The 11,543-nt window shown below is 33.2% G+C and overlaps 3 protein-coding genes across 3 annotated transcripts; 1 reads left to right on the top strand and 2 right to left on the bottom strand.

The window, feature by feature from the left end:
• Positions 1-105: 105 nt before the first annotated feature.
• LOC116767322 (uncharacterized) lies at positions 106-2,970 on the top strand. The gene is made up of 6 exons (XM_032657582.2): positions 106-528; positions 616-741; positions 917-958; positions 1,255-1,322; positions 1,409-1,612; positions 1,958-2,970. Exons 1-6 carry the CDS (start codon positions 192-194, stop codon positions 2,048-2,050), a joined length of 870 nt encoding a protein of 289 aa, XP_032513473.1. The 5' UTR covers positions 106-191; the 3' UTR covers positions 2,051-2,970.
• Positions 2,971-3,026: 56 nt separating this feature from the next.
• On the bottom strand, positions 3,027-7,533 carry LOC116767318 (uncharacterized; the record flags this gene model as incomplete). Its single annotated transcript, XM_032657579.2, has 5 exons — positions 3,027-6,148; positions 6,475-6,588; positions 6,663-6,896; positions 7,040-7,081; positions 7,426-7,533. Coding segments are annotated over 5 exons (1,143 nt in total), but the record flags the coding sequence as incomplete, so codon positions are not given.
• Positions 7,534-10,503: 2,970 nt separating this feature from the next.
• On the bottom strand, positions 10,504-11,123 carry LOC116767752 (selenoprotein M-like). The gene is made up of 2 exons (XM_032658222.2): positions 10,917-11,123; positions 10,504-10,842 (listed from the first exon to the last, which is right to left on the bottom strand). The coding sequence occupies exons 1-2, from the start codon at positions 11,010-11,012 to the stop codon at positions 10,600-10,602; spliced, it is 339 nt and encodes a 112-aa protein (XP_032514113.1). The 5' UTR covers positions 11,013-11,123; the 3' UTR covers positions 10,504-10,599.
• Positions 11,124-11,543: the final 420 nt, after the last annotated feature.

Below are 11,543 nucleotides of genomic sequence, written 5' to 3' on the forward strand. Positions count from 1 at the left end.
ATGTAACACTTTAGATAACAAAATTTCCAATAATATATATTAGAAGGGTATTTAAACTTTTGACAAATAAAATTTGACAATCACTACAACTGACAATATATATAATGAAACGGAACGTAAATAGATTTGTTGCTGGTATCTGAAATAAATTTACATTTGTTTACTCATTTTGAGTCATACTTATTTAAAAAATGAAGTCAGTGCAGGCAATGAAAAGTTTTTGTAAGATATCATTAAAAAATTTCAATATTTGCTGTCAAAAACAACCAATTACTTTACAAGTTCGATATAGTGTTAGTTCATCGGGTTCAGTAAACTTTAGAAGATATGCTCCTCTAATATCAAATATCCGAAAACTAGGACTCGGACCTACTTCAAAAGATTTTGAAGAACCAGCCCAGATATCAGGACCTCTTACCAAAGCTCACGCAACAGAATTGGTTTTACGTTTAAACAACGAAGAAAGAAAAATGTTATTTAATGCCTTACAGGAATACGAATCTAATAGGATAAAAGAAGAATTTGAAGGTAAATGTTTATTTATATTTAAATATAACGCTGATGCTTTACCCATATTATTAAAAACACATATTAATAAATTGCCATTGACTATAGATAAATTAGCTGGCCAAAGATGGAGAAGCAAACTTGGTAGACCTAGCAAAGTTCCTACTTTGGGAGATGTCGATCCTACTGGGACCTACTGTCCTGTTCCAGAAGACTGGCTGAAGAAAAAATATGGTATGTTATATAATTATCTTATCTGTGTTTTTTAAGTCCTTGCCAAAACTAGTTTTATCTAGTTTTAACGAGATTTGCTCATTGAAAAATTATTTTCTTTCAATAATTTATTATTTACTCATGTAAGACATTTTAAAGAGATTACTCTACAATTCTGTTCAATGTTGTGTTACAGCTGCCACCGTTCCTAAGCCAACAACAAGGGAGTTACTGCACTGTAAGTGGCTATGTACCCTTATATATAAATAATTAGGTATAATCTTATAAATGGTGGAAAATTATAAATTTGACTGCAAATAAGATGTCAGACCAATAAATCGTCACATATTTCATAACAATATGTTAAATATATGTTAGCCATACATTTCTTTAGTAAAAGAATGTCTAGTATTTTTTTTTTTTTGAAAACTTGCCAGTTTTTCCAAACATAAACCACATGAAGTATTCAGTAGTCCTAAACCTCTTTGTCGGACTATCGTTCATTGACATTAATTTATTATTGTAAATTTTCAGTGTCGCTGGCAAATTCAATACCATTCATTGGTTTTGGTTTCCTGGACAACTTCATCATGATAATTGCTGTGAGTCTTATATAAAACACTATATTTTAATATTAAATTATAAATTAAATGTAATGTTTTATTAATGAAAACTATGTCAATTTCAGGGTGACAGCATCGAAAGCAGCATGAGTGCATATATTACTTTATCGACAATGGCTGCTGCTGCATTAGGGAACACCTTCAGTGACGTAATCGGCATCGGATCCTCATATTACGTGGAGCGCGCCGCCGCTATGGTGGGGCTGGGGGCTCCCGCACTGTCCCCTGTACAGCTGGACATGCCCACCAGCAGGAGGTTTGCTAACATGGTGAGTGCACACCAAATAGATCAGTTGGGGAATGAATGTGATTGCATGTGTCTTATATACAGATATGCAGGTTAAACTAGTGTAGTTATAAAAGCAAATTATGTCATTGTTCTTTATTTCTAATTAAAGAAAGTGCATAAAAACTTCCAAGAATTATATATATATATATATATATATATATACAATAGATTATATAATATTATAGTAACATCTCGTTATTTTCATCACATAAATTATCTGCTGCTCCTATTGTTTTCAATATATTTCAAGTTATTTAATAGCACAAGTCCTCTACACAGGACCTAGTAAACTGATTTAATATCTTATATTCTGTGTTTTATGTAGGGCCGCGTCCTTGGCATCACTGTTGGCTGCTTCCTAGGCATGATACCGCTGCTGTTCAAGGATGACGAGAAGAAACCGGAAACCAAGCAGTGAAGCGCTTGTTGCGTTGTGAGTTTTATATAAGTATTATATAAACACAAACATATCTCTATGTTTTGAAAATGTAAATAGATTATAACAATGTCCTTAATGTAATGTTGAGTGCACAAACTATATAATAAGTATATAGAGGTAATTGTGTCTATATTATGTGAACACATGCTGTGGACTCTATTTATATTTGACTTAAAAACAAAGATAAGTGATGAAATCTAAGAACTATGACTTACTTTGTGAGTGCCGAGTAGAAAAAAATAAGTGTTCCAGTGAAGACATGTTTGAAGCTACATATATATATTGTTATTGAATCAGAAGAACTCTCACTCATTACCATCTCGTCTCAACCCTGTAGAAGGTTCAATAACTATTTTTGTACTTTATATGCGACATTGTTACTACAACTAAACTAGTGTTGTCTTTGTAAAGTATGTAGTATTTTTATTGTTAAAATGTATTACAAAAACATAATTTGTGAGTATGTGTAAAGCAAGGATTACTTTTTTTATTTTATATAATTAAAAATAGTACTGTTATAGTATGATAACTTGCACAGTAATAGCAATTTAGAAATGAAAATGCAATTATGATTATTATTATCGAAAATCTACTAAATTTTAAATTCAGGCAAAGTAGAAAATATATTTATTTAAGATAATTAATGTTATCTCGCCTAAATCTATGACTCCGTGGCTGAGACGTGCCGCTGTAGAAACTGTTATCTGATCGTAATTTTAAATGCCATGTTATTTGTCTACTAACTTAATTTGTTGTAATGTATAATCTCACAGCAAAAGTATAGACGTTTACCTCACACTTAGAGACAAAACAACCAAGCGACGAACAACTTAGCATCAATTTTATTTTATAACTGTCATATTACAAAAAAAAAAAAAAACACATTTTATTATAAAAATGCCATGGAGTCTCTATGAATATAAGTTATTAACCAAACATTTTTTTTTCCAAAAAATACAAATCATATAAATAATTAAAACTGATTTGAATATGTGATTAGCACTGAAGCACTTTTTAAGTCTTAGAAAAATCTTTATTAACGCACTAGGTGCGATTTAATGGCTGTCGAAAGATAAATCGCTACGACGTTCCTTTACTATAGTATAGCATTTTTAATAATTACTTACGCTAAAATAAACAGCTGAAAAATTAAGATCCTTATGTAGACTTTATAAAAAGATCTTTTACTCAGTAAATACCACTTTAACTAGTTCTCGGGAAAAAAGGTTGTAAGATTTGACATATTATATCGATAATGATTTAAAAAGATTTAAAACAAAGGCTCACAAGCGATTTTTTAAAATTTACTCAATTTATCTTATACTGACAGATTGATTTTCTTATTTCACAATTATAATTTTTTGTGAAAAGTGGCAAACGAGCGGACGGCCTACTTCTCCATCCTTAACTTCTGTTTAAAAGTAATTAAAATTGCTTTTACTTTTATAATGGCAGCACCAGACAAAGGCCGTTTTTGTGACACAAACATTCGCTTAGTAATTGGTTTCGTCTATACTTTTGAGTTAGTTAAAGTTGTGTTTAATAATATCCCTATAGTGTTATTAATCTGAGAAGGAAATGTAACTAGTCCGACGACACATGTAGGCTTGCAATATATTAATGTTCCTGTGTATTGTTTATATATTTTAATAAGTAGTGTTATAAGTATATTAAGTGATATTTTACGCCAATTGTCATTTAAAAATGTTTGTATTTATGTAAATGTATGACGAATTATGATATTGTCGTTTTAAATGCGGATTTCTATATTCTATTAAATAAAACAAAGTTTGATCGTCGCAATGATCATTTATTATGCAGATGAAGCTTTTAGATTTATTCCAACTAACAACATTTGAAATACTAATTTTAAAATGTTATTAAATTTCAACTATAGAAATTTCACAATCGAAATTACATGTTGTAAAATGTACTATCAAATTGACTTAAATATTGTTATTTACAGTAATCCTATTAGGATAACGGGTTACTCCTACGAGGCAAGAAGTATTTGTACATCAAACATTGTATAAGCCAAACGTTGTTGTGATGTAAGTGGACTCAAGTACAGTACAGGGCCAGTTTTGTTCTAGAAGATAAGATTTATATAACATTGGTCTCGGCTAACAGATCAAGATCCATTTCACTAACTTAGGTTGAAGAATATTTTATAGCAAATATATAAACAGTATTATAATACCAGCTACCCGACAGGTTCCGAGTTCATGAGCTCAAAAAAATTAATTTATAATATTATGCAAAACTTGTAATGGATGCGAAGTCTCCTCGGTATACATTTGTTACCAGTCAATTATCGCCTGCTAGAATGCAGTCCGACATCAACTGATTTAAGGAGCAGCGTAATGTTACAGGATTATATTTAAATTATCTACTAGTTTGTTTATAAATATACAAAATAAATTAATAATTGCTAAGCATCTCATGACATGAGTAAATATTCTTATGGTAGGTACCCGACCTTAACTAATGCCTCTCCCATTGTTACATCACGGTGATCCCCTCTACTAAATGTGCACATCGCACACAAAATTGACATTAAAGACAATTTAAAACATTAAATGCTTATGTACGTTACATTTAACACTTTTAGATTTACCTAAAATTATATTGAACGCATTTGACTAGAAGTGTGCAACGAGAGTGCTATGTTGACAGCGGAAGGATCGTCCGATAACCGACAGAATGACATGTTTAAAAGAATATCCAATACAATGTATACAAACGCCACTTATATATCAAGTATATGTCTACCAATGAACGGACCACATTATAAAATCTATTAAAAAAAACCATCGGCTTACGACGCACGTAAACTCACAAGAAACGCCCGTGGTGTTTCATTATAACGTATTATTTACAATTTAATCAATAAATATTTTCAACAACCGGTACAAAATGTACATTAAAAATAAGAAAAGATTGTAATTTGTAGTGTAACGAAGTAAGATATGTATCGAGTCACAAGGAAAATTTGCGTTTAACAGAATGTTAAGAGTAATTAAGTAATGGGCCACAGCCATCCGACGCGCTACGAGTTACAACACAAACGCAAATATCACAATATAAAATATTTATATAAAAAATCACTGTTTCATCACATTCAATACGCGGATCAGTCCGGCCGCGGCCGGCGGCTCTGACGGCGCTGTCAGTGGTCACACCGCGCACGGTACGCGTTCGTAAATTAATACAAGAGATCTCGTTATAAAGCACTAAATAAATACGTAACAAAATATAATACTTCCAAATTATATCAAAACATTACATTTCAACGGAGGCGTCTTCGAAGCGGTTCCTTAGCGCATACAGAATGCGTGTTGCATCGAGACCTATCGTAGAAACTGAACCCAAGTCTCGTATAAAACAATGAAGGCCAATAGAACACTTTATCGTAAGTTTAATCCCCGATAGTTACAAGTCAGTCGTTCTGGTGATCACCGGTCTCCGGAGCGCCCGGGCGTCTGTCTTCCGACCGCTAACCGCGTTCGGGACGCGAGGTGAGAGCTTCCGATGAAGGCGGTCCATCGGTAGCGTTGGTCGCCTCGCCTCGCCCCCCGCGACGCCACACGCGGGATCCGTCCCGCGCCGCATAGCGCGCGCCTCTTCATATCCGGCGCGGGAGCCGAGTATGATGCTGAGCGCGGAGGCGTCCTGTCCGTGGCAGCCCGAGTATCGGTACTGCGGCTTCTTGTCGAACCGACAGCCGGCCGACTGAGCGCCGATGGGCATGATACAGTCCGACGTGAGCGCGCACTCGATCCACTGACGCATGACGTCCGCGACGCCGGGCCGCGCAGCCACCAGCAGCCGAGAAGCGTCCAGCATCTGGACGAAGAGGAAGTCGTCGATGTCCGCGTGCAGGTAGTGGAACATGCGAGGATGAGTCAGGGAGGTGACGGCCGTCCGCCGAGCCCAAGCCAGCAGGCCGAGGGAGCCGGGAGCGCCTTCCCCCGCGCTCGTCACTCGACCCCACAGCGCTGCCAGGTCGGAGGCGCTACCCGCCCAGCGCTGTGAAGGCTCGCAGTATATCACGCCTCCCACTCTGCTTAGAGCATGCTGGAAAATTATATACAAATCTTGTAATACTTGTTAATTTAAGGTTTTACAGGAAGGAATATTATCATTAGCATTAGACAACTCATTCAATATAACACATGTTATGAATGTAACTCATGAATAATTATTTATTTCTAACTTTTACAACATACATATTCATATATGTATAGATATTTACACATCACATATAAAGGTACACTATACTCGTAAAGCAAAATAGTGTGGGTACTTGATAAGATAAGAAGATAAGAAATAGGCTTGAGCAGCATGACACAATCAATAAATATTCACTAGGAAACTACTACAACTGAGTAATGAGTCGATACCTGAATGATTAGCGGCCGATACGCTGTGATGCTCTCATCACTAACATGAGAAGGAAACAGTTCCAGATCAAAGTCAATGATGGCACATTTAGATGAATTGCAGTAGTTAGTTATCTGTAATAAAAATTATATATGTACTGCAACTGAAAGTTAAAAACTGAAAATACCAAAGATAAGTTATTACTCACCACAGCCAGAGAATAGGGCTTAAGACCTAAATTATATATAAGCACAGTGTACGGGAGGCGCGCAGCTGACAGAATGAAATCAATTACAGTAGCATGATCCTCGTTACGGGTATGTGTTACTATGACAGGGACAGAGGTGTTGTGCCATAGGTCTGTGTGGCCTTCCAGACCCACCAGTCGTAAGTACCGCTCTTCCTGCACCAAATGCTGCTCCTCCACATCACGCAGCTGCTCCTGGGTTAAAGAAACCTGCTTTGTTGTGACATTGTGCACTCAATGGCGAGATATGTTGTATAAATTTTATATCATCTATTAATTATTATGGAACATAGGTTCAGCACTTGATATCAGGATTGTAATCATACTAATTTACTTACCTGAAAATCCTTAATATGTTGATGGGTTTGCGTTACGATACTCTGAAATGATTGTGGCGGTTGCGAATGAAATATTATTAGAAATAAACTTATAGCAAAAACTGACGTTGAAAATAGTAGAAAGCTTTTCGTTTTCATGATTACATTATAAGTATATCCTGCAACGGTTCTATAGGAGTGTGAAATACTTTTTTAAATGCAGAACATAACATCCATCATAAAAACAGCCAAATGTTCATTTACAAAATAAAACAAATCAATATCACTGACAGATGCCTACACACCCTTAACATTATTATGTAAACATTTGAAAATATACTTCATTTCCCGTTGTGTCTGATCATAGTTTTAATTTTAATTAGGCATAATATTAAATTATTATATACCCCGAAAATAATTAAACTGTAGGTATGTTTACTATGAAACCGACGGCGACGATTATCAGTTATCACAACCGCAAAGTGTTTGACGTAGACTTTGACAACTATGATTTTTTAACGATATACTCGAGGGTACTACAGATTATATAAAACATACATAATTCTCTGACATCTTATTTTTTTATTACGCTTTAGCTTCATTAATACTGGTCGTGAAATATTTAGCAATAACAACGTTTTTATTTACTGAAGTGCTTGTTTATAAGTTTGATATCTTCTAAACATAATTTTAACTAAGAACACAATTGATACACGATGAGATTGTGTTTTTATTTGAATTTTCTTTATTTCTTCTATTAATACTAATTAATAAATATCTTCTATCAATATTAGTAAATATCGCTATAAATTTCTTATCACTATATTTTTATGATCGGAAATGTTCAGTTTAATACTTTCTTATACTTCTATTTCTAGTTTAAGACAAACTCTGGTTTTTACTCATTGCACATTTCTTTAATCACAGTTGTTTTATAATTTTACTGAGTGTGCTCTTAACATTGTTATGTCATTTATGTCTGGCGTGGCATATTTCGTCTCAATTTCGATGTATTAAATCCAGAAATTAATAAACGGCATGACAGTACACCAAAATCATTACATTGTACTTAACATAAGCTTAAAATTTTTAAGCGACTTCAAAAAGGAGGAGGTTTCTCAATTCGACCGTATATATGCCTTTTTTATGTTTTTCGCAGATAACTTCGTCATTTATAAACCGATCTTGATGAATGTTTTTATATCAGAAAGTAGATATTTTAAGAGTGGTCTCATGATAAGGAAACCAGGGTCTGATGATGGCAGACCAGAGTAAATGTAAGATTTTTCTATTATTGTAAGTAAGTGATGTAAGATTTTTCATTAAGTATTTTAAAGCACTGCCATTTGATGAAGGTCTGGGGGTAGATCTGAGGATGGAGATGAGAGACGGTCGAGGTAACTCTTCAACAAATAATAACAGATATTTTGTGTTTCAGCTTCATTCATTTGTATTGCTAAGAACTTGACAGATAGACGGTGACTGTCATTAGGGGTCTGATGATGAAGACGAAGGATAGTGCAGGGAACTTCTTAACAGTTTACAGTAGTTACCTTGTGTTTGGACTTAATTCATTTATATTCATGATAACTTTTCACCTATATGATAGATTGATCTGATGATGGATACCATTTTTGGGTCTACCCATCACTTAAAATGTGAAATAAAATATCATTAACAAAAAAATTGCGACTTTTAGCAGTGAACTAAAAAGCACAAAAAACATTACCTCGTATACAGTAATACGTATTTTCATTTAATTAAATAGAAAATAATTATTTTATAAACGGTACCAAGGAAATGCTACAACAGCCTCACTACAATCATTGAATATATTAATAAAAAAAATTACAAAACAACAACAGTTGAAAAAATATATTAATCGGTATCTACTAATTATAAAAACTACCTTTTAAATATTATGTACCTAAGTACTGGCTTACGAACTACCAGTAATAAATTACGAAAGAACACTAGTGTTGACATAGGAAATGTAAAGACTCGAAGTGAAATGGACAAATTAAAAGAAATAAGTACCAAAATCACTGGAACCAGACAATATAAGTTATACGAATATTTAACCTACCCTTGCGAATGAAACGTAATTTTACGAAAACCTGAAAAAAACGTTATAACGCGAACGAAACTTGCGCATCTAAATATAAGTCACAACCCTCAACGACGTTCGGGCCGCTCTCTGAAGCACGCCTCCTTTCCCGCCCCGCGCTCTCGCACTGCGTGGCGACGCAGGGAAGGCAGGCGTGGTTGTGCAAATGCGTGGTCGCCGAGTACTGATAATAAATAATAATCACACAGAACAAATATTTCGTGCTAATTACCTACTAATATTAGTTGTTATAAAGATTGATAATAGGAATCTGTATCTCTACAGTTATTGTTTTACTCAGCACCGACTTCAAGATTATAAAATAATTCATTAATATTACTTTCTATTTAACGAAATTAAAATATGTATTACTTTGTACGAAGAAATTTATTTTTTGCTTTTTCGTACACTGCTTGAACCCGTATTTTGTTAAAAATTATTTTCACTTTGTTATTCCTTCCCCTTTTGTTGTTACTTTTATCCCAAATATCTACAAGATTTTAAAGAATTATGAGTCATTATTGCTTTTACCGACTTATGCATGCTGTTTGAGTTTTTTCGTAAGTATCAAAGTTAATAAGTAGATGTGAGGTATCTTATTAGCGAGTCGGCTTCGTAAGTATTTGATTGTTAATCAATTATTCTTTTCAACATCTCTTTTGAGTCTTAAATCAAATCACGTCCTACTTATTAAACATTACAGCTCCTCATATTATGGTTTTGAACTGCTTTGATGACAGAGCTTGCAGGAAGCATCTTGTTATTTCGTATTTAAGACTTTGAAGTTTTCTCTCACATATTCTGAAATATTTTTTTTCACAGAACAGTTGAGTATCGCATTTTTTGTCATATCCATAAAATTCCCGACGTCTGATGATGGTGTTAGTAATATGGTTATACCTTTAGCCAATTCTACTAACAGCACATCTTCCTTATCTACACATTACTTAAGCAATTTAATTGTTCTAACCGGAAAAATATATAAAACTGCTATTTGTAGGGTTAAATTGTATTTTACAGGTCTCTCTTGAGGTCAGAATTGTAGTCCCTCATTTATAATCAGCACTTTGAAAATGAAGACTTTACAAGTATGTTAAAAACCGACAACAAAAATATATAAATATGTCATAAATTGAAGCGGATTTGAAACAAGATAATTAAAACTCTTTGTATCAACAAATTCAGACATTTTAAATAATTAAAAAAAAATAAGTTGATCAAAATGATGAATATTGAAGAAAAAACACCTCAAATATTTTTATTTGTACTTGTATTTTAGCATTTTTTCTTGATTGACCTAAAATTGAGAATATAAATAAGCTATGTATTAACATTTAGTGTCTGTTGAGATAATGAAATATACAATAAAACAAATATGCTTTTATATAATAAAGAATATTTTATTACGTCATATTCTTCTTAATACAAACTATTGAGGAATGTTTAATTAAAAACGGCAATATGATTACAAACCCTAGAACTCCTCTTTGTCATTCCTCTTGATGAATCCCTTGCTCTTTACAAGATCATTACATTCTTGACGACTCAAGTTTGACAGTGGTATCCTCTCCAACTCCTTATCACCATTTCCGAGGAGAATTAATTCAGGAGGAGCCCCAGTGATAAACTTAACTTCTAGACGCTCAAAATGTGGGGCGTCGTCCATTACGAATCTCTTCACTTCCGGAAGCCGGTTTAAAGAACAACCTCGACATGTCTGCAAACAGATAAAAATTTTAATTTTATTTCTATGCTAAAATATAATTATATTTTAACTAATTTACTACTTGCCTCAATCCGTGCCGATACGATATCCGTATCTTCATATGCTGAGATTGCGGCAATAACACAAAAAGTTATCAATAAAAATTGAGTGAAAGTAGACATGTTTTAAGAGATAAAATATATTTCGTTAGAAATGTTCTTAAAAAAGTCGCCGACAACTACAGTAGAATACAAATTACAATGTTGGCAAGATTAAACTGAAATAATGTAATGTGACAGGTATAAATGTCACTTGTCGGTTGTGAGTACTTCAAAAGTGTTGCCGATAACAAAAATTATAAGATTTCTACCATGAAACAATTACATGAACTGAATATTCTGTACCATTAAAGATGTTTGTTTATTTAATAAAATTTTCTTCGTCTGGCAATTTGATTAGAAGTGTTACCGTTCATCTATTAAGGTACTATAATTTTTCATTATATTTGCTTTTCGGTGTTGTAGCTTTAGTATATTTACCAGCTGTTTAATCATATTTTTTAATTATTGTTCTTAGAATGTTAAAAAGTAAGTAATATACTTACTATGTCATAAAATACAATGATATATTAAGGCCCATTCTAATTATTTTATAAAATCTTTTGAATAATTTATCAATAATTCTATAATAACAAAAAATAATGCTGAATTTTA

Source organism: Danaus plexippus (genome assembly GCF_018135715.1).
Source record: "Danaus plexippus chromosome 9 unlocalized genomic scaffold, MEX_DaPlex mxdp_26, whole genome shotgun sequence".
Taxonomy (NCBI): domain Eukaryota; kingdom Metazoa; phylum Arthropoda; class Insecta; order Lepidoptera; family Nymphalidae; genus Danaus; species Danaus plexippus.

What these genes read in the sequence shown, in the direction of transcription:
- LOC116767322 (XM_032657582.2), top strand. Translation starts at nt 192, where the DNA reads ATGAAGTCAGTGCAGGCAATGAAAAGTTTTTGTAAGATATCATTAAAA. An exon ending in GATAAAAGAAGAATTTGAAG is followed by an intron (nt 529 to 615) that starts GTAAATGTTTAT and finishes CATTGACTATAG; the next exon opens with ATAAATTAGCTGGCCAAAGA. An exon ending in GCAGGAGGTTTGCTAACATG is followed by an intron (nt 1,613 to 1,957) that starts GTGAGTGCACAC and finishes TGTTTTATGTAG; the next exon opens with GGCCGCGTCCTTGGCATCAC.
- LOC116767752 (XM_032658222.2), bottom strand. Translation starts at nt 11,012, where the DNA reads ATGTCTACTTTCACTCAATTTTTATTGATAACTTTTTGTGTTATTGCC. An exon ending in TCGTATCGGCACGGATTGAG is followed by an intron (nt 10,843 to 10,916) that starts GCAAGTAGTAAA and finishes ATCTGTTTGCAG; the next exon opens with ACATGTCGAGGTTGTTCTTT.